The sequence below is a fragment of the Triturus cristatus genome, chromosome 5_2 (assembly GCF_964204655.1).
Source record: "Triturus cristatus chromosome 5_2, aTriCri1.1, whole genome shotgun sequence".
NCBI classification, from domain to species: Eukaryota; Metazoa; Chordata; class Amphibia; order Caudata; family Salamandridae; genus Triturus; species Triturus cristatus.
The window spans coordinates 534,340,018-534,363,276 of record NC_140588.1 but is presented as its reverse complement, the minus strand read 5'-3'; the positions used below and the strand labels follow the sequence as shown (position 1 = coordinate 534,363,276).

General features: G+C 44.0%; 1 protein-coding gene across 38 annotated transcripts in view; it reads right to left on the bottom strand.

The window, feature by feature from the left end:
• CLASP2 (cytoplasmic linker associated protein 2) overlaps window positions 1-23,259 on the bottom strand; it is a 1,832,463-nt gene that overhangs the window by 271,143 nt on the left and 1,538,061 nt on the right. For all 38 annotated transcript variants that reach the window (XM_085607571.1, XM_085607579.1, XM_085607573.1 and 35 more), the window contains 2 exons: window positions 12,905-13,048; window positions 3,027-3,170 (listed from right to left, as the gene is read on the bottom strand). In XM_085607571.1, coding sequence (XP_085463697.1) covers window positions 3,027-3,170; window positions 12,905-13,048 — 288 coding nt within the window. The remainder of the gene's footprint in view (window positions 1-3,026; window positions 3,171-12,904; window positions 13,049-23,259) is intronic.

Genomic DNA, 23,259 nt, shown 5'->3' with positions numbered 1-23,259 from the left:
ACTCACCCCCAGTCACAGATCTGGGTTGAATCCATCATCGTTCTTTAGCTCACTTCTCCACCTCAGTTCAGACCCAGCTATATGCAAATCAGTCTTGACCCTGTGCCTCATGGGAACAGTCCAGCCCGAACTGCCACGCCAGATCTTCCCTGAACCGGAAACAAGCATCTGGGTTGAATCCATCATCATTCTATAGCTTACTTTGCCATCCCTGTTCTGACCCAGCTGTATGCAAATCAGTCTTGACCCTGTGCCTCATGGGAACAGTCCAGCCCCTACTGCCACGCCAGATCTTCCCTGAACTGGAAACAAGCATCATGGGACCGGTTTCGGGGTAACACCCCTCATCAGCCAGGCTAGCTTGAATCCAGTGGCAAAGTGAGCAAGTGTCCCACGTCCGGGCATACCCTGCCAACTTAGGCAAACAAAGCAAACACAAGGAGATGATGGACGGAACCCTGAAACTTTTCAGACACTCACCCCCAGTCACAGAACTGGGATGAATCCATCATCATTCTTTAGCTCACTTCACCACCCCAGTTCCCCCCAAGGGAGGGTTAGTCTCGGAGAGGAGAGAGTAGCCCCTTCGGACAATCTGCAAAACCCACCTATCTGATGTTATGGACTGCCAGTGGGGCAGGTGTTGACAAATCCTGCCGCCAACTGGATGCCCATGGTGGTAAAGGGGCAGACAGGTTAAGATTTGGAGGTTGCCGGGGGGATGGTGGACTGACCAGACTGCTGGTTACCTGACCCATGAGGTCTGTGGACACTGCACCCTTGTCCACACAGAGGCTGGGAAGCATGTGTGGCTGGGAGAAATCAGCATGGCTGAAAGCCCCTTCCGTAGCCACAAAAGGAACGGAAGCAGATTGAAGAAAAGTTGGGGCCGTAGAATGGCCTAAGAACTTGGCTGTAGGCCGACTGTTCTTGAAGCGCTCAAGATCCTTATCTCTGAAGAGACAGGTGCCATTGAAAGTCAGGTCCATACGGGAAGCATGGACACCCCACCGAAAAGCCAGTCATCCTCAAACAGGCTTGGCGCCTCAGGGCCACTGTCAATGAAACAGCTCTGCCCAGTGAATTGGTTGTGTCGAGTGTAAATCGTTTTGCAAATTTTGCTTCATCTCTCCGATTCAACACAGCATGAGAGAGTAATTGCGAAACCATGTCCCACAGAGTGTGGGAGTACGGCCCAAAAGGCATGCTGTGTTCACACACCGCAATGCCAAGATGGTGGAAGAAAACATCTTCATCCACAAAGAGTCCCGTCTCTTTGATTTCCTATACAGGAAAGAGGCAGGGAATGCACCTTTGGGTGTTGAGACTAGGACCAACAACTTCTCCGGGGAAGGGTGTTGGGTGAGGAAGTTTGGGTCTCCTGGAGTGGGGCGGCAGGCGAACTCTCTATTCACAGGAGCCCCTGTGCTGGCTCTGGACCTGGTTCTCTAATGAACATCAGTGAGTGCTTTGTTGAAAAGGAGTAGCAGTTCAGATGTCAAGACTCCTGGTTACAGCACCTCTGTCTAGGTGTTAGTCTTGAGTGCCACAGAAGGCAACTGAAGATCAAGGAACACAGCCGCCCACCGCACCATCATTACATATGAAACTCTCTCCTCTGTAGCCACAGTAGGGGAGAAGTCATAATGGTATCTGGAGAAGTATCCAGTCCACTGGCTTCATTCAGTTCCTCATGCCAATCCATCTTAGGGCCTTCTTCATAGGGGTGGTATGAGAGGGATGGTATTCTGCAGGGTCCAGCGACCACTCCACATCCTACCTGAGTCCTAACACAAGGGAATAGGGCTCAAGTTCCAATCTAGCAAGCAAACTTCCTGCTGGCGTCGGAGTGGGGGATCAGAATAGGGACGGCGCCAGTGGCATCAGCAGCGTCGGCATTGGGACTGGCACCGGAAAAGGTTGAGATAGCAAAACATGCGCTGGTCCGGATTTAAGAATGGATCCATGGGGGTACACTTGAGCCGGGGCCAGAGCCCCTGCCGTGAACAAGATGGGACCCCTTCAAACCCCGCGAGACCCGGAGGAGTGGCAGAAGGGTCGGCTGCTCAAAACTCAGGCACATCGCCAAATAGAAATCTTTCAGTTGGGTCAGTGTCGCTCCAGCTCCTAGAAAGTCGGAGAGGCGTGGAGCCCGGTCTTGAAAGTCGACGCTCCTCCCTCATCTCGTCAGCCAACAGACAAGAAGTCTAAGATCTCTTCGACAACTTATTTTTCTTGCGCCTCGACTTGCTAGTGTTCCAAGGTCATGGAATGGGACAATGACCTTGGACTCTAAAAACCATCCCAGGACCTTCCTCTCGACCGTAACCTCGATTTACACGGAGCTGCATGCTGGGCAGCCATAAACGTTAGGGACAACTTCCCTCAAAGCCTTTGGGTTCATGGTGTGGCAATCGGAGCACGACTTCAGGTTGCGTTCCAAACACCACAGACAGACACGGTGCGGAGCCGCAGGGCTTGAATGCTGTCTTCCTAGATGACATCTCCTAACACACCAGGAAGAAAATCCTCAGAAACACTTGACAAAACGTAGAAAAAAATCCAGTCATTGAAAAAGGGGTAGCTCTATTCTGCATCAGCACTGGCTGGCGCGGTAAGAAATGAAGTGATGCCAGCGCGCTCAGGTGGCACCTATATAGATGCCGCGGATGTCACTTCTAGCATGTATGGTACACGTTGAGCAGTTCGGCACCACCTACTGGTGTACAGGGGTACTACTCACAAAAAATCATCCAGGTACAGTCTGAAGCCGGGGGAAGTTCAAAAAGTAAGCAATCTGTGGCTAGAAGTCTCTATCAGATAAATTGTTAGAAAGAAACAAAATAACACCTTGCTGATTGCTCAGGTTTCATTAGAAACTATAAGTGTTCCACCTCCCAAGCAGAATTTTGAAATAAAGAGAGAATAATTCACATATTAAATAATTATCAACAGTTGCCTAAGTCTTATTTTGATTGCATAAACTCTTCATCGCCATCCCCCGAAAGGTAATGTCCGAGCCATACCTGTGCACCGTTGCCTGCATTACGAAGATGATTCTGTAAAAGCTTGGTAGCGCCATCCTGAAATGTTTTCGGTAAGGCTCCCAGTAACATTGTAAACTCTGGGGTGTTGAGTTCGAACAATGAAATCAGCACTGACTGTGCAGCCTGGAAAAGGATTGAAAAATTTTATGAAACTACTAGACAGTTACTGATCTTACCAAATATTAATACAGTAACTGTGAAATGCGTCTATGAAGATACCTAATTGTTCCGCAGATCAATGTCATGATGATCTCAGTTACAATCCCAACACATTTACTTTTATGATAGACACAGTTTCAAAGCATTTGTGAACTAACAAAACTCAAAACTGTCTTTTGTATGTTGAAGTACTTAACACTTATTTTACATCAGCAGTTTATTTTCCCCAAAGAAAGAGCATGTTTGGGAAGATAAAACTGTCCATCAGTTCTCACTGAGTGCTTTCCACTTAACTGCTAGAGTGACCGCGGTTATGTTGTGCAATCAGAATTGCACTGAATTGCAATTTCTTTATGATAAGCTTACATAGTTGCTTCAACAATGGAACAAACTGTCAAATCACAGGCAAAAATTAAAGTTATGACAATTTGACCACCAAGTAAAATATATAATTAAACAAATCAACTTTGAACGCAGTTTGTGAAATAATCAACTGCATTAATACAGACTGAGGTGCCTCTTTAAAGTGCCTATCAGAATAGATGGAGAGTGCCCACTTAAGCAATGACTGGAAAGGTGGGTACTTAATGGGCATTGCAGCAGATGTAAAAGAAACACTGTTTCCACGCATGCACCGCTCAGCCATTAATGCCATCCTGCACCTATCAGTTCATAAAATACTTTAAATGTTGGATCCAATTTTCACGAGCCTAAAGCTATGGGCCAAATAAATTACCGGCCTAAAGTTTAAGAGAGAAGGTATGGCAGTGTATCTTTTGGTTCATACAGAACTCTGAAAAAACAATATATTTCCTTGGAGTAAACCAGAAAGTACATTTTTAGGGATACATGCACTATCTAATGTCTGTAATTCAGGCTACAGACATGATTCCCACAATCTGTGGTTAGATAAGAGTACCCACCGGAAAAGGAATTACCGAAGGTAAGTAACTCATTCTTCTTACTGATTCTTCTAACCACAGGTTTTCTTAGTTAGAATAGATACCACAGCAATATCTCCCAAAGGTGACGGACACGGGGAGTGGGCTCTGATTAGGAACTCTTGCAGGACCAAGTAGCAAAAAAGGCCTCCAGTTGGACCTGGCGGTCAAGGGAGTAGTGTTTCGTGAAAGTGTGCCTATGTCACAGCCAGGCAGATATCTAGACCCACCCCCGACCCTTGCCATTGCAGCCGCAGCCCTTGTGGAATGAGCCCTCAGGCCTTATGAAGGTTGCTCTTAGCCAGCTTGCAACAGTTTCTGAGCCAGAATACTATCTGCCTTGCCAGATTTCTCATCTGCACCACGTTGCCTGTCCTGGTCCCTCTGAATCCCCAATGAGCAGATCTACTCGTTGGTCTCTTGTACGGTTAATGTAGAAACTCAAACTCTCACTCACAAGGTGCGCAAAAGCGATGGCTATAAGAAAGACTGTATTGAATGTCAAATGTCGTAGAGAGCAACTGCGCATAGGCTCAAAGGACATGCACATAAAGAAAGTCTGGACTAGATTCAGGATCCGCAGAGGGATGGCTAATGATTTTGAGGGGTGAGGAAACATATGCACCAGGCTATTAAAAGTGCATCAAAACCAGTGATTTAAAGATCGAGGGTTGATCAGAACTCGAGGCAGGGGAAGTAATGACTGAAATGTGTACTGAAGACCAGTGTCCTCTCTGCTGCATTTTTGTCCTTGCCCTTGAGCCAGTCGTGATTGCTTTGAGACAGATTACAAACATTAAGGGCATCCCCACTCCGGCAGCTGAACACAAGGCCTTATTTTATGTGGATGATATTTACTAACTTTATGAGATTTCGCAAACTCCACCACACATCATTGATCTCAACAGTCTCAGTATTCTCGGGTTACAGCAATAAGTTGGAAAAATGAGGCCGGAGGCCTCCATCCTTTTTTGTCATGAGGAAGTACCACAATAGGACACCTTACCCCTCTCAGAGTCCAGCACCCGCTCCGTGGTTACTTTGACCACCAGGAGATTGTTTTTTTTCACAAACACAGAGGTGTGGTACACCAATAAACGCGTTAGTGGTTGGTACAAAATGAATGGCGAGACATAGCCCCTTTGAACAATGTGCAAAACCTAGCTGTCTCATAATGGAGAGGTTGACGGGGCAGGTCGTAGACTTGGGAGGATTAAGAATGGAGGACCAGGAGGGCAAATGAAAGCAGCTTGGTAACTGAATGCAGCAAGGAAGCAAGAGCCGAAGGATAGTTGTCCGTACCTCGGCTGCCACCATGACGTCTGGACTGAAATAGCTACATTTGTTGCTGTACTGGGAGGGTAAGGTTGACGCTGCTGGTAAGCTAAGCCTCTGGAAGAGCATCTATAATTTCTATATTGTCAATAGAACTGGCTAGTTGGGGACGAGAACCCAATGGATAGAGTTGTGGCAAGACTATCTTTGAATTGCTCTAGCAGAGTGTGCCTTTTCTCACAGTCTAGATCCACTGAAGGGCATGTCCATAAAGTATGCTTGGGCAGCCCCTGAACATCCGGTAGATCACATCTAAGCATGTCATTTAGGCACTACTGGTGTGCCAAAAACACATCCTATGCAGTCTGTGGTACTCAATCCTGTACGCAACACATATGTAGTTGTATCCTGCCCACCCTGACACATTTGGGCCACTGAAGTTCTCAGGTCCTCTGGGACAGCCAGCAAGATTTCGCAGGCCAGGTCCCATACGGAGTATGCATTCCTGCCCAGAAGGCACACCACATTCAGGGATCGTAAACTTAAGCTAGTAGAGAAAATATTTTGTTACCAAAGACATCAATACAAAACTAACTGGGGTTGACTTTACTTATGGATGCCTGAACCACAAGGCTTTCAGGAGTAGAGTGTTTTAAGAAAAAAGTCAGGTTCCCCATAGGTTAGCCAAAGGTCAGCTAATCAAAGGGGCTGAACATGGCTTAGACCAAGTAGCCATGAGAGTCTTTCCAAGGTCCTCAGAAAATGGTAGTAGTGGTAGTAGTGGTTCAGATGAAGCCAGACTTGACTTTAGAATTTCTGTCAGTTAAGTGTTTTAAGTTTTCAGAGGGGGCAATTTCAAATGAGCACTTCTGCTGCTCTTCAAATTACTAAAGAAAAAGGGCCACTTTCTTCTGCTGGTTAACCAGGTGGTGAGTTGAGCTCTTTCTCCGGAGAAGTATCTGGCCAACTGACATTTTGCAAGTTTAAGTACAGCTCTTCAGCACTGCTAAAGATGTGCGATGTCAAAAGGGAATTCAACACCTGGCACAATGAGGTTTCGCAATGACAGTCTATGAAATGATCTAACTCACTGACCATTAATAGCTCAGCATCTAAGAGTTCCTGCATTTCTTTTGTTTTGGTGGTGTTCTACATAAACAGGGCCACTCATCCTCTGCACTCTTTTTTAGGTCGAGCCCGAGTCAGCACGCATGCGCTGCTCTGGCGATCTGCTGTAGTAGAGTATAGAAGAGAAGCCCCGCCCACCCTCCACCCATATTTTTCATTGGCTTGAGTCTTTGTCCTTCATAAATCCTGGCTTCTGAGTCAGTAATTGGCTTGTTAGTCCCTCCCTAGTACAGCCTTGTCTTCATTTGTAACCTCCCATGGCTACTGGCTCCTTTACTTCGATTGTTACATGGTACGTCTTTTTAAGTCTGTAAGCACTACTTTCTTTAATGTGTTTTTACTACTGCAGACACCACATGCTGCTTTCCTGTAACATTCAGCGCACGATGCATGCTTTCATTTTACAAGCAGCCAGTCAATTGATTAATATATGCACGGGCGCCACGTATGATCACGGCGCATGATGGTGTTGCGCGGCACCCATTTTCGCATATTCTTTTTTAAATATATGCACGGGCGTGGCGCCTAATCATGGCGCCCATTTAATTTAATATGAATGGGCGCCGCACATGATTTTGTTGCACGGAGCCCATTTTATCATTATTTCTCCACCAACCTCCCTCCTGCCCATCACCGCAGCTATCGGCAGAGCCTGCCTCGCCTCTGGACTCCTTGTGCATTTTAGGAAAGGAGAAGGTGGGTGCTAGTGACTTTGTTGCAGATTTATAGGCTGGGTAGCAAGGCTGCTCAGAGGGTTATGTGCCTGCTACGGAGATCTGCCCAATGCACAGCCTTCCATCCTTCCAAAGAATGTTAATAATTGTGACCTCCATTATTGAAGCGCCTATTCTTTCAAACAAGTGTGCCACTTTTCACGAACCACCAAATGGTTCAGGGGTATTTGGAGGCAAACAGCTTAATTTACAGCCGGAAGCATTTACAAGGTCTGCTTTACAATCACCCTGCATGACTTTGACAGAGGTTCTGCAAGCAGATTGAATGCAAGTTTTATTACTGTAAAGCCAATTAGACATTCAGGTTAGTGTACTTTTGATTCCACCTTTGTAGCCAACACATTTATTTTGTTTTTCACATATAAGGGCTGGGTTGGTAGACCCCCTCTGGTTGGACAGATGATTTTCCCCTGCAGACTCAAACATTTAACCCATCTCCCTTGTCATTATTCCTGGCTTTACATTTTATAAGGTCCTTTCTTTATTTGAGTAATAAAAACAAAATGCATGGCCGTTTTAGAGCACTGTTTCCCTTCCCAGTGGAACCGCTACTGGAAAACCAGCTGCAAAAAAAATGTGCTGCATGGCTAAATACCAGCGGCGTCACTAGGGTTGGTGTCACCCAGTGCAGTAACTCATGGTGTCACCCGTGCGGTCCGCATCTCCCTAGTGACGCCACTGCACTGGGTGACACCAACCCTAGTGACAACGCCACTGTCACTGATCGAGTCAGTGTTACAACAAACAAATGATGGACGGAATGCTGACAATGCAGACATTCTCCCCCAGTCAAGAGATCTGGGTTAAATCCATCGTTCTTTTGCCCACTACGCCACCCCAGTTTAGACATGGCTATATGCAAATCAGTCTTGACCCTGCGCCTCATGGGAACAGTCCAGCCCGAACTGCCAAGCCATGTCTTCCCTGGACCGGAATCAAGCATCCTAGGACCGGTTTCTGGCTATCAGCCGTCATCAGCCAGGATAGCTTGACTCCAGTGGCGTAGTGAGCACGGGTCCCACGTCTGGGAATACCCATCCCACTTAGGGCGAAAAGTGTTACAACAAACAAATGATGGACGGAATGCTGACAATGCAGACATTCTCCCCCAGTCAAGAGATCTGGGTTAAATCCATCGTTCTTTTGCCCACTACGCCACCCCAAATCCATCGTTCTTTTGCCCACTACGCCACCCTTGACTGGGGGAGAATGTCTGCATTGTCAGCATTCCGTCCATCATTTGTTTGTTGTAACACTGATCGAGTCAGTAGCATTGATCAGCCGAGTATGAGGGGGAATAGCAGATGACAGAAGGGTCCGTTTCCATACGTCGCTAATTTGATTACAAAAAAATTAGAGCAGAGAAACGCCAGCGAGGGGTTTTGAATGACAGAGCCTTAACATCGAAGATGACACAGGGAGACCGTGATTGGTCCAGCTTTGGGCTCTAAGGTTGGCAGGTTTAGAGGCACTCGTGGCTGAGTCATGGCCCTGGGACAAGTCAAAAGCAGACGGATCTCTCAGATATTTTTACTAAATCTTTTCGCATTTCTACTAAATCTAAATAGTACATTGTTTTTATAACGCATAGGTGCATTTTATAATCATTGGAATTGCACAATGTAATGTACTTTATTGCAGATCTCAGAAGCATGGAAGACTAAAATCGGCCATTGGGATTCTAACCCATAACCTACAAAACACCGCATCTTACTGCCGTACATTCAACTCACTGAGCCATTCGGCCAGAAATTAGTTTGTAATTTTTAAAAAATTTGTATTTCCGTTAAAATCTCTGACAAAGGGAAACAATTTAATATTGAAATATAGGAATTATGGCGGGTACATTAGCACCAGAGCTCTGTAGTGGTGACAGACCGATCCGTGGCGGGTTACCAGCGGAAGTGTAGCCTCCAGTAACAGCCACGCCCACTGGGTACTGTGGTCTGGGAACTGCCTCGAGCGCCTAGCTCTCTTTTGTTTCTACCTTTGGTCGCTCCGGCCTCGTGCGAATGCGACACACGTCACGTCACTCGTGCAAGTAGTGAACTGTCGATTTCAGGAACAGAACCGAAACCCAATGGTGCTGGAATTATTTTCAGTGTTGGTGCTGCCATCGATGTGTCAGCACTGAAGTTGAAGCGATTGTGAAAAACAAAGCGTCACACGAAGAACAATCATCTCCTTTTGCTAAATAACCGTTTCTACCTCCCCGCCCACTCTCCTCTGCACATTTTTAGATCTCCTCCCCTTTCCCTTATTTTATTCCCTCTCGTGCCCTCGCCTCTGCCCTGCCTCCGCCGGGATCTTTCCTCCGGTCTCCCTAGCAAACTCTACACTTGTACTGTTAGTAACCTGCACTCCACTAGCGTAACGAAACCTGAGGGGGCCCCCTGCAAAGTGCATGGAGGGGCCCCCTTCCAGACTTACTCATAGCTGCCAAGGTTTCAGATTGCTATGTGTCACATTTTCAAAATTTCAATGCAACTATGACTGACATTTCGACGAGTATGAGTAACACTTTCTTGCGAGCAAAAAATTCAAGCAATGAAGAAAGTGAAACATAAAAATGTCAGAAATGAATTAGACCGAGGAACTCTAAAATCTTAAAACTGGTGCAAGGGGTGGCTGACCCATAATTACATTGAAATTATGAAAATGTCACATATAGCAATCTGAAACCTTGGTCAGGCATCCTCCCAGATGAGGGTACAGGCCAGTCTGCCCATAGCTGCCAAGAGTTAATGAACGCCTTTGCCTCACTTATCATTAATGTTTCAGTTATTCTGAAACAAACAGATGGAATCAGGAGCAGAAATCAAAGCTCTCAGCCGGCGGAGCCCATTCAGCAGTATCCTTACTTAAAAGTAAGCCGAGGGGGTTGGTACTCATATATTAGAGATTGCCTCCCCTACTCCCCAGGACGGAAGAAGTATCAACAGAGAGGCCCAGCCATCCCGGATTGACACTCCAAGGCCTGACCCAGCAGTCACGCAGCCGCGTTGCTAAAAAAGAGACTGAGTTAGTCATTAAAGACGATGTGTGTGCACAGGGAAGCAGAGTGTGTGGCACCCCTAACCGACACCCTGGGGGTGCCCCCTTTGGCCCCAGGAGTGTGGAGGCAATGGCTTCGTGACCCCAGCCTGCTCGGATTGGTGTTCTCGGGCCAGGGCTGCGGTAATAAAATTGCAGCAGAACGGCGTTGCTGAAGGCCGAGCGGGTTAGCAGAGGGGATGGCAACCCTGATCCCCCTGCATGTGAGCAGACATAGACAGGGGCCACAATCTCTCTCAGGACACCTGTGAGCATGGTGGTGCTGTGGAGTGAGGGTCTGACTTCCCCTGCAAACACAAGACCCCGAGCACTCGGCAGGAGCCCTCCAATACCTTTGGGCCAAGTTAGCACAATTAAATGGCTCAACATTCAGTGGGACAACACTGCGCATCAGGATATTAACCGGTCAGACAAATAAAGGTGCCTGCCGGTCCGACCTGTTAAATAACCTTAAGTACACTCACTCACACAGGCATGTTCCGCTTGATGTGCACGATAATTAGACACTGAGGGCATGCATGTGTGACCTTTATGTCGTAAATTCCAATCAGACTGACTCGAGCCGACCCTTCACTGATAACGCAGCGCATTGTATGATGTAACAAGCAGAAGTCGACTTGAGTGTACTCTTTATGTTCTGCTGCAGTGCTGCACTGACGTTACTTGGGCGGATGAATTAAACTTTGTGCAGACTACATACAGAGCTGTTGTATGTAACTGTATGCAGGCTAAATGAATCGAGACTCCTAAAAGTAAATTACAGTGGGAAGACAAGAAGAAACAGTGCGTGACACTTCACTTAGTCAGTGCAGAGCCCCATTGACAGTAAGGCCAGTTGCGACGATTGCAGTCCCTAGCAGCGCCGCAGTCCAGATCGGACACTCCTCTCCGACCGACATGCATAGCATTGGCAGAACTGGCTGCACTGGACTCGCTGCAGGCGGCACCTGTGTCGAGTCAGTCATGCTGATGCACCACCACGGCCGAATCATAACGCCGGCCGGGCACGCGAGCTGAGTGCTGCAGCGGCAGGCCCAGTGTGCTGGCTGATCAACAACTGAAACTATGCTGCGCAGCCGCTCCCGCCCACGGCGCCAAATTAAATCAGGGGGCATGCTTATGACGTCAAATAATGCGCGGTATCACGTAGAACATTGTAGCTAGCCGGGAGCGGAGTCAGCCCACTCAAGCCAGTCGTCGGAGAAGAGCCAGCAGCCAAGTAAAGAGCTGTGCACTCAGTGGAGGTCACTCTGGAGCTCTCGGGCTATGGGACTGTGCTGAGGGGCCCACTGGAGATCGGGGCCCCCCGCACTGCGACGGCTGCGGGGGCCTTTGTTACCCCCCTGCTGCACTCTCTGTACTGCACAGCCGTGGTGTCCTGTCACTGCCTGGGCTCCGGGCGCGGGGCTCCCCCATGCAGGCTGGTCCGCGGGCGGGGCGGGGGTCCCATTATTTAGCATTTTGGTGTCACCCCATGTGAGGGTGTCACCCGGTGCAGTCCGCATCCCCCGCACCCCCCTAGTGACGCCACTGCTAAATACTTACAAGGCCCCAAAGGCGAGACCAATTGCATTGCAAATGCTTGTTTGCATATGCTATTTAACATGGTGTATATACATACTGATCTTAAGTTGAGTATTGCAACATCATTAAAGAATATATACACTCCAAGAGGGAGTATGCTTTAGGCAGAAAAGGAACAGATAAGTGCCTCAAGGAAGTGCACCGGTCAGTCAACCGTGAAGATTTGCAACTATCTCTTGCATGAGTACATTTTCCATTCATAATATAAGTGATTTTTCTGTTAGTTATTACATAATAAAATCAGACAGAGAGCAAATCATTTGTGCTAGAACCCTCATTTCCCAACACTTCTCAAAAACATACCACGCTATAAGCTGCACATCTTATTAAAATATATAGAGATACAGAAGGACCCTGCTAAGGAACGTATTGCTGTACAAACCAAGACAATATGGAAATGATTCATTATCTACCAGAGATAATTCTCAACAATCATAAAAGTACTACCATTTTTAGGTCTCGCCTAGCGGTGCAGCGCATGTGCTGCTCGCTTTGCGAGGCATGCAGTATATACTATAGGTGAGGGAAGCCCCGCACACTTCCCCACTCACTTTTTCATTGGCTTGTGGCTTTGTTTTTTCTAATTGCTGCCTTCTGATTGGTTTAGAGGCTGCTAGTCCCGCCTTAAGACTGCCATGTTTCCTTCCACGGCTATTGGCCCCTTTACTGCGTGTTTCCTGAGCACTACATTATACCCGTGCCACCCCTCCCGCTGTACGTGCCTTCTCTCCCACCCACTCCTGTTTTTCATGCCTTAATCACGCCAGCCCACCCGCACTCCCGTATGCAATGCATTAGGTCTCTCGTAAATGCGAGTCCTCTTGCATTGCAAATGCTTGTTTATAAAGGAAAGATCCAAATGTATTCAATTGTAACATGGAACTTATGTTTTCACTCTTAGAACATTGCATAGATAGTTTAATTGTCTAAATCAAATATTTATGGAAGTACTACATTGAAAGAAAATCAATAAAGTTCATACCTTCCTCACATCAGAACTTTTGGGCTCTGTTGTCCAAGTGATGATTCGAGACACTGCTAGACGTGTTTCACTAGAATTTACAAAATCTCCAGGATCCATTTGCTGCGCTAATGTCTCAATGTACTTGAGAATGGCAACTTTCACCTACAGAAGAAGGCACAAATAATTGACATTTTGGATGGTTATGATGTGCTCTTTTCCAGAAAAATACATAAACATGGATTATTTAACTTCTGAAAACTGTTTGAGGATTAATGTATTCTGGTAGTGCAGAGCTGAGGTTTTTTTGTTTCAACAATCGTCATTTGGGATTTTAATAAATGATATATGCAACACGGAGGAACACTAATGGCTTATAAACGGGAATTAAAAACACCAACCCTAATAAGCTTTATTCCATCCCTACCATGCCCTTCCACATTGCCTATCACGCTCAGCCTCCTCCAAATTCCCCTCCCTACCAAGATCCAGAATTTTGTGATCAATTTTCCAAATTATCGGATCAATCAAACAGAATTGATAAAGTGCTGCTAATCACCTAATAGGTTATTCAGGCGCTTGCAGGTCCTGGAAGCTTATTCGTACAGCAAGGTCTTGAGGGCCATTCAGAATTACTGCAGTGAGGTGATGGTATAGAGTTAGGCGGGGAGGCTGTTCCAGGTCTTTGCTGCAATGTGAGAGAACAAGCGTCCTCCAATTCTTCTTTGGTAGATGCTGGGAGTATGGCCAAGTAAGAGGGAGGAAGAGCATAGTCTTCTCGACCGTTGGTGTAATTTCAGTGGGTGGTTAATGAAGGCGAGTCCTTGGTTGTGTAGAGCCTTATGTGCGCGAGTCAGCAGCTTGAATGAGCATCTCTTCTGTACGGGGGAGCCAGAGAGTTGCCTGATGTCGGGTGTGATGTGGGTTCATCGGGGGAAGGCTGAGGAGGAGTCTGGCTGCGGCGTTCTGTATGGTCTGAAGTCTCTGTAGGCCAGGGTCAGGTTATGGCGCTCGACTTTGAATAATTTAGTAACCTTTATTTTTTTTAATATGTCTACGTGCTCATCTTAGAGAGACTCCTGGTCAAAGATGTTGAGCCCTTGCAGCCTTCTGGCGTGACAGTCTTTCAGCAATTTCAAGCTAGATAGGCAACTCCAATTTTTCCAAAAGTGCTTTTCTATTTTGTACTATACATTAGCTTTTCCAACCCGAATAAAGACCCTGCACTCTGAAGTCATAAGTTTATGGAAGGAGTAGTGTGTGATCCTCACAATGCCAATATTACTTGTTTTGTCACCTGCTGAAGATGGAACATTTTCTTACCTAATGTGCAACATCACCTCTAGCTATTTTTCTAGTAAAGCCCCTGTGGCCAGAAGTGCATTATCTTGAACAGTGTTTACCAAACATTTTAGAACCACAGCCCAATTTTTAGGACCACAAACGTTTGCGACCGACTCAGCTTTGATAGAAATGAGACGGGCGATTTTTTATTGTAACGAAAGCATTGTGTGGTAGTGCACTGCTGCACATTTTTCATTGAAATGGCCACTAAAATGGCAGAGACCTACAGTTTTACTGATAAAACTATATTGCACACTGATAATAATGTGTGAAAAGTGGGTTTCAGTGAATGTTTATCACTTGTGCATAACCAAGGAAAGAGTCTTGATTTGTTTTGATCCTATTAAAATCTTTGTTTCCATCACAATTCAGAATTGCAAAACAAATTGCTTAATTTTTGCTTTCGTAACTGCTGAATGTATACCGTTCATTTACAGGTCTTTACATTTTTCTGCATATTATAAAATATTATATCCTACAGCCTTTCCTTTCCCACTCCCTGTACCCCAGCAAGATTATCAAATAATTCAGTTTACTTTTCTTTTTCTAACTGCAAAGTGAGAGGAGTTTGTATACACCAATCCCCATGTTAAAAAAATATAAGCAGCAATTTGTCAGAAGACATAGCTTGACATTTGAACTATGTCTCTGAAGCGCAGCAAATGCGACAAGATAAATACAGATTTCGAAGGCACCTTTATTTATTGCTTAGACATTCGTGACCCACCAGAACTCGGCTTGCTGTTCTAAAATATCATCCCAGAGCTTATTTGTAACTGGGAAGGCCCAAAAAGAAAGTGCAAAAGTCACTCTGAACCACCCTTCCACCCTGTGTTTCTCCCTGACTAATTGGCTGCAGAAATGCATTTCAATGTCGGAGTGTAAAGTCATCTGTGTATAATCCGGAGGCGCATTTCCCTGCTGTGTGGATCTTTAGCAAAATTGTTTAGATGCACAAAACGTCACTCCAACAGCTTTCATCCAACTGCCTGCCCAAATGTTCCAACCAATGCGTCTGAAGGGGAAGCTTCCCACTGGTCTGAGGAGTACTGAGGACAGTTTAACTAGGAGTTGAAATGCCCAGGTCAGTATCTGTAAGTACTATAATATCTCAGCTTTGATCAGTAAAAGTCTTCTTGGATTTCTTTTTTTTTTTTTTGTAATTTCTTTATTGATCAGAAAGCCAGGACACAAACATTATATTGAATATAAGCCAGTTAATTATATCATCAAATAAATAAATACATAACCAATACAGAAACATAAGATTCTATTCATAGCCAATTAAAAAGTGGGGACCATAATTTTAGCCCGAGTACCCTTCTATTCTTGCCCTTTGTTTTATAAACAGCAGTTTCCAAATGATAAACAGACAATAATTTAGCTTGCCAGTAACTAAAAACGGGTGGTTCAACATCAAGCCAGTGCGTAGTAATACAACAACGAAAGATTGACATGCATATAAATAAAAGTCTATCCTCCAAATCCGTTCTTAGACAACTGCTACTAGTTTGTACACCCAAAATAACAAGTTCTGCAGAAATTTGTGTTTGAACACCTAAATAATTTGACAAAAAATTCTCTATGTCTCTAATAAATTGACTTAATTTTGGACACAAAAAAAACATATGTATAGTGTCTGCAGCGATTAAATCACATCGGTTACATTTGTTCACTTTACCTGGTGCCCATCTCGCTAGTTTAGCAGGTGTATAATATAAGTCATACATGGACATAAAATGTTGACTAATTAATGATCCATTATATAACGTTTTGATAGATATTTCTATGACTCTATGCATGACAAGTCCTTGCACGTTAAGCTTCTTTTGCCATTTGTCTTCCAGCATCAATATGTCATCTTGGTAATTAGCCATCATCAATTGATAAATATGGCCAATTCTCGGTCGTTTCCGAAGTGCTTCAATAATTTTAACCTTTTGAAACACATTTTGATTTTCAGAGCACTTTCTATCTAAAAAACTCCGAACCTGTAAAAACTTAAAAAATTCTATCCGAGAAAGACCATATTTTTGTTGTAAAAACAAAAAAGAAACTATATGTTGACCATCCATTAAATCACCCAGTTGACTTATACCAGCCCGATACCATCTATGCATGATTGGGTCTTTAAAGATATCTGGTAACAAAGGGCAATTAATTAAAGGTGTATAATAGTTTAAATTAGAGTTAAATCCAATTCTTTTTTTAATTTTCTTCCAAATCTCAAACACAGTTATAAAAATTTTTAATTTGTTTTTTTTATAATAACTCAGTTCAATAATGCGAACTAAACATTGACGTGCTTCCTGTCCTAGTAACATCTCATAAATTGAATGTCTTACTGACTCATCCAGACAAATTTCATTAACCAATAAAACACCCATATTCTGTAAAAAAATAGACCAATAATATAATTGGAAATTAGGAATTGCCCAACCCCCTCTATCTCTAGGTAAAGTACATTTTTTTAGAGCTCTTCTAGATCTATGATAACTCCAGAGAAACCTGGAACACATTCTCTCAATCCGATTGAATATAGAAATTGAAAATAAAAGAGGGATAGTTCTAAATAGATACAAAAAGTTTGGAAAAATAAGCATTTTCAAAACGTTACTGCGGCCATATAGTGATAAATGAAGATTATCCAATTTCTCTAAGGTTTTGTTAGCAGAGGCAATTACAGTATCAGTGTTTAATCGAACGATTTTGTCGATATCAGCAGATATTTTTATTCCAAGATATATAGATTCCGCCTCAAAATGCATATCTTGTGGACGCCCAAACTCTGAGTGAAGCAGTTGGGTCTTAGTAACATTAAGCTTATATCCAGAATGCCTACCAAAATCTTCCGAAGCTTGTATTAACTTAGGGAGGGCAGACTTAATATCTGAAGTAACAATAGCTATATCGTCTGCATATGCAAAAACCTTATAGGCTATATCATGTATACAGACTGGTTTAATTCCAGCATTATCATCCAAACTGCTTAAAAATGGCTCGATATACAAGGCAAATAGCAGAGGCGAGGTAGGACAACCCTGCCTTGTCCCTCTAGTAATTATGATATTGCCAGAAAGTCGACCTGCTATACGAAGCGCTGCTTTTGGGTTTTTATATAAAGCCTGAATAGCATTAATAAATTCCACCGGAAAGCCCTTCCAAGCTAACGTTGACCACAGAAATTTCCAACATACCCGGTCAAACGCTTTTTAAGCGTCCAATAAAGCCACTGCAACAGAGGAGCTCGTAGCCTTTGCCCAATCTAATAAAGAAATAATCCTCTTAATATGATCTGTCGTATCACGCCGTGAAATAAATCCATGTTGTCTCTTAGATACCAGCAGAGGCATGAGATTATTTAATCTGTTTGCAATAATTTTGGAGTAAATTTTACTATCAGCGTTAAGGAGGGATATGGGTCTATAAGATCCCTTATCCATATCTTGCTTCCCTTTCTTCAAAAAAATTACTATAGTGGCCATTGACCATTAAGGCGGGGAGTTTCCCAAAAAGGATTGTTGACACACTTGCAATAATTCATTTTTTAGCATATTCCTAAAGGTACGATAAAACTCCAAAGGGATCTGATCCGGACCCATTGCTTTGCCCGGAGCTAGTGCTAGTATAGCTCTTTCAACTTCCTCCCACGTTATTGGGGCCCTTAAACATATTGCCTGTACTTCGGTAAGTCCTGTGGTTGGAACTCCCGACAAATAATCCCTCCCATCATGATCTGAAATCACAGTAGACGGGGCTTTATAAAGAGATTGATAAAAATTTTGAAAAGCCCCCAAAACCCCCTCTCTCGTTTCTTGCAAAACCCCATTGGCATCTCTAATTTTTGTTATATCGTTATACGCAGCTTTTTGCCTTAATCTTTTAGCCAGGACTTTTCCAGTTTTTTCACCAAATTCGTATGCCAACTCCTTATATTGTCTATATTTTAAGGCTATTTTATCCGCCAAATTAGAATACACTCTAGCCCTATTCACAGCAAGTTCTCTTTGAGCGCATTCTGGATCCTTACCCAACTTAATTGCCTCAGCCAATTTCTGTTCAGCTAACATAACCACCTTAAAATCCTCTTTATATTTACTTAGCAGTTGTTTGTGTCGTGATAGAGAGAAGCTAAGAGTTTCCCCCCGAACTACTGCTTTAAAAGCATCCCATATAATTTGTATAGATGCTGTACCTTTATTAAGCAAAAAAAACTCCTGTAACACTTTGAGCATAAATTGGCGATATTCCTGATCTCCGAGCAGGCTTCGTTCAAAAGACCATAAATGCTGTCCAACCTCTATTTGTACATCAATTAAAAATTCCAAAACTAAAGGATTATGATCAGATATAAGTTTAGGTAGAATCTCTAGCTCAATTTTACCTAAATATTGTAAAGAGACAAAAAAATAATCTAATCTAACGAATTTTTTGTGCGGAGCAGAGTAAAAAGTATATCCTAAATCATCCACATGGGTTGCATTCCAAGTATCAAACAGACCATGATCTATAATTAAATCCCTTAGCGCTGTGAATAAACGAGGCTTCCTACCCTTATATAAAGAGGTTATCCTAACATTTAGATTAGCATCGAGATGGATATTCAAGTCTCCACATAGAACTAGAGGCTGTGGCCATTGAGCTAGCTCGAGATTAAGAAAGTGTATGAGTTCCGTATCATCCAGATTAGGTCCATAAACATTACATACTGTAAATCTGCAATGTCCAATCTGACATAAACTGATCACCCAACGCCCCCACTTATCTTCTGCCGATTTGACACATATCCGTAAGCCTCGTCTCATGAGGGTAGCAACTCCCCTCTTCACTCCTGTCTGTTTAGAACATGCGATCAATTCTAATTCAATTTTCCTCAAGCAGCCCCTTCTGGCCCAAGGAATATGAGTTTCTTGTAAACAGAGTAAATCAACATTTATAATCTGAATAAGTTTAGTAAACACCTCTCTTTTTTTCACATCGTTTAGCCCGCAAATATTAAGTGTACAAATTTTTATTTTCTTAGCCATGAAACCAGATTGTGAAACACCGGATTTGATTATTACAGACCAACATCTTATCAAAATACCTAACTAAAGTAATTAAGATGATATACTGTTTATAGATTTGTTTACCTTTAACATGGAAATTAATATTTCCCGACTCAAAAAGATCATGTGTCCAGGCTGTTGATGATTTTTCACCCCCCGTACACCCTTCACCCAACACCTCTCCCAGAAACCCAAACCTCCCCTCAACCCCCAACAACCCACCCACCCCACCCAAACCACCATATGAGGCATAGGGACAAACAGCCCTAACAGGATGGTATACCGCCTTCCCTCCCCCAGCTGCAAGGAGAAGCTTAATAAGGACCAGATCCCTTATATATATTAGATCCCATATTACAAGGAATGTAGGAATTCAGCAGCCATAACCTCAGAAAAAAAAAACCTAGTCTGGCCCTTAAACGTAACTTTAAGCTTGGCAGGATTTTGCAAAAAGACAACAGCACCTTTCTCTTGAAACCCAGATATTAATTGTCGCAAATGCCAACGTCTTGACACAGTTTCCTTACAAAAAATCAGGTCTGACAAAAAAATAATCTTTTGCCAGTCTTTTCTTATCCGGTCTAGCCAGGCCAAACACAGCTTCTCTAGCCAAGAAGTTATTAAATCGAACCAGAATAGCACAAGGTTTCTCTGCCTCTCCCAGCCTCACTTTCCTCACATTAAAAGGAATCCTATGAGCCCTCTGGATCTCTATAGACCAGTCCCATGAAGTAAGTTCCGGAAAAGCTTCGACAAATAAATCACACACAAATTTCCGAACATCAGCTCCTTCTTCTTTTTTCTCTGGAATGCCCAAAATACGAAGATTCTTTCTCCTGGCCTGATTTTCTAATTCCGCCAATTTAAACACTACATCATCCTTGTGATCACAAATAGTACTCATTTCCGTTTTCTGCGCAGCTACTATGTCTTCTAAAGCCGAAATTCTTGACTCTGCTTCAGTCATTCTTAGAGCTGTGTCCGAACAAATCTTAATCACTCGTCGCACAGAATTTTGCACTTTCCGACAAGTAGCTTGCATGCGAACATTCTCTGCTTTAATCTCAGCCCTGTGATCCAACATGGTATTATAAATTGTTGACAACGTAATCCCATGATCAGGTGGTTGTATGGCAGAATCGCTTTCTGTATTGAGACCAGGAGTTTTTTCCGAAATCGGGCCAGTCTTTGTAAATCCTATAGATATATTGCCATTTACAGGATGTTCCTTTCCTTTTTTAACTTTTTTTACTGTGGTGATCGGAGAGACCTTACTTAAATCAGCTTCGTTCTCCGTGCTATTTTCTGCATCGTTCTCAGACCAATCCTTACTACTTTCATCCGATGAAAAATCAGACAGGGAATAAAAGTTCTCAGTGATTTCTTGAAAACCAACACTTGCCTGTAGGGGCACTTCCTTGTTCAGCACTGCTACAACTGTTTCAGCTGTTAGACCAGCAAAATCATCAGTTGATTCTTTGGAAAAAGGGGTATTAGATACTACAACTCCCAGAACCCCCCTGCCGGCTTTAGAGGGCGCCTGGGTTTCATCTACTGACTGTTCCACCGTTAAAGCTGTTTTTTCAGAGATAAATGGAGGTGAAACGACACATTCTACCAAAGGTGAAAGATTACCGGACACAATGTTGCCAATATCAGGAAGAGTCGAGCAAGTCTCCCCTACCTGCTCAAGCTGCAACAAAGTATCCCCTTTAGCCGTCTGTTTTCCAAACAACTCCGGCAAAGTCATTCCTCCATGTTTTCCCATACGGGCTGTCTCTTTTCCTGCACCTCGATCCCCTTTCCTCTGAAGCGGGTTGCTCGAATGCTGAATGCCCACCGCACCGTCTGCTGACTCCCCCGGCAGAGAGTTCTCCGTAGCAGCTGCCTGAGTTTTCGCGTTGCGCGTCGTCGACTTCGGCGGCATCTTGCACCAAACGCCGCTACCACGTCTACTGGCAAAACTCCGAAGGACACACCACACGTGGACCGGTGAGTGCCTTCCAACCGTCAGAGATTTTGGCGGCAGAAAAAGGTTTAAGAACGCCGACAAACATTCGAAAATGTTAGTAAAATGCTTGTTTAAACACGGAACCCATACAGGCATTTTCCAACCACAGAGCCCTTTTTCTTGATTAAATCACCGTTCTAAGGTATTCTCCAACAGGCAGGAGAGGGAGCTGGGCTGTAACACAGCCTACACCACGGCGGCCATCTTGCAGTCTTCTTGGATTTCAATGAAGAACTTAACACCTGAATTTTCCATGCTGCTGGATCATTAACTGGTGTGGGTGACAACATACTATAAGGACGAATCACAACCCTTGTCAGAGCTCTACTCACGGGTAGCTATGGCACAGAGCAAACAGGCTTAACTCAGGGCAATGAGTTAAGTATTTATGCTGTACCACAACAGTAATAGATCCAATATAAAAAAAAATCCAAAACTGAATTAATACACAATAAACGTAATACACCAAAATGATAACAAATGGAATAAGAGGAACCGGATATATGATTTTTTTTAAACGTTTAACTAAAAATAGCACAAAGATGCACAAAATGCCTATGATAGTCAGCGGTCACAGTAAACCATTGTCTAATTTGGTGTTGACGGCGATGGATAGTGAGTCAGATACACTAAAATGGTTTGTCCTCGTCAAAGTTTTTACCTTCAGACTTTAGCTCTACAAGTCCTAATCCACCAGAGGGGTACACTTTTAAAGTCAGCCCCCCATCCCACCCCCCCACCCCGGAAGGCACATAAGCTATTTACAAGGTGTCTGGTAGAGGCAAATAGAAGGGTCCTGTTCAGGTTAGCGGAGAAGTTGCAGGAACAAACCCTTGTAGCTTTATGAGTCCCTGCATGTAGCTTTAACACAGTGTCAGCCTTATGACTTTTGGAGCCCACTTCCTTGTACTGGGTACCCGAGAAAGCATGTCCAATCCTTCAGGGCTCTTCTCGTGTCGCAGACAGCCTGTTCAGGCCTCTTCTGATCTTCCTCAGGTCTAGGAGTCTTCTGAAGTGGATGCCTGGAGATGCCACATTTATGTCTGGCATGAGCTAATTGTGGGAAGGACTCTTGGACATGCCCTCACCAATGGGACAAAAGTTCCTGGGACCAACTCTACCCCTTTGGGCAGCTTCAAGATGGCGATGTCGGTTGCCACACTTAACTTTGGCTCTGAGGGCTGGGTGTGAGTGTGTGGGGACTATACTATAGTAATCAGAATGTCTTCCCAAATATAATACTAAAATCCAGTCTGGGGCAGTCACTGTAGCCCCAATAAACCAAGAAACAGAGGTCTGGTAGAGCAAAGGGTTTTCCAGCAACCGGACAGTGGATGCACAATGGATGTTTTGGAACCCTATTTCCCTCCCTTTCAAGTGTGCCCCAGTGTTATAAGTAAAAACACAGAGAGCAGATGCCAGGTAAAACAAAACAAGGTTTTCCAGTGACCAGACAGTGGCTAAAAGCAAACGGTTTCCTGCCCTTTCAAGTGCACTCACTGTGTTATATGCAACTTCACCACTCCATTCAACCATTCACACCCATTCAAAAGCTAGCTGGCAGCAGTGGCAGAGCTAATGAGCCACCAGAGGATATAGGCAGGGAAGAGGTAACATTCTAAAAGTGTATTTTCCTTAATATTTATCAAAATTCCAACCTCCCATTAAATTGGATTTTTGATAACTATTAAAAGTAGCTGCTTAATTATTTTCTAGCTGTTTCCTAACTATGGTTAGCATTATTAAATGCAATAAGGTAGCACAGTGCTTTCCTATGGACCAGCCAGCCTTGCTATAGTGAAAGTAGATTTTGGGGCTAATGCACCTTGGCTAATGGGTAATAAGGCATACATAGGGGTGACAAATATTTAAAAGAAAGGTCTAGACTTGTCAAAACTGTTTATTTTGACAGGCCACATTTGTTTTTAAACTGCCCTTGTCAGGCTGCAATGCTAGGTCTGAAGATACGTTAC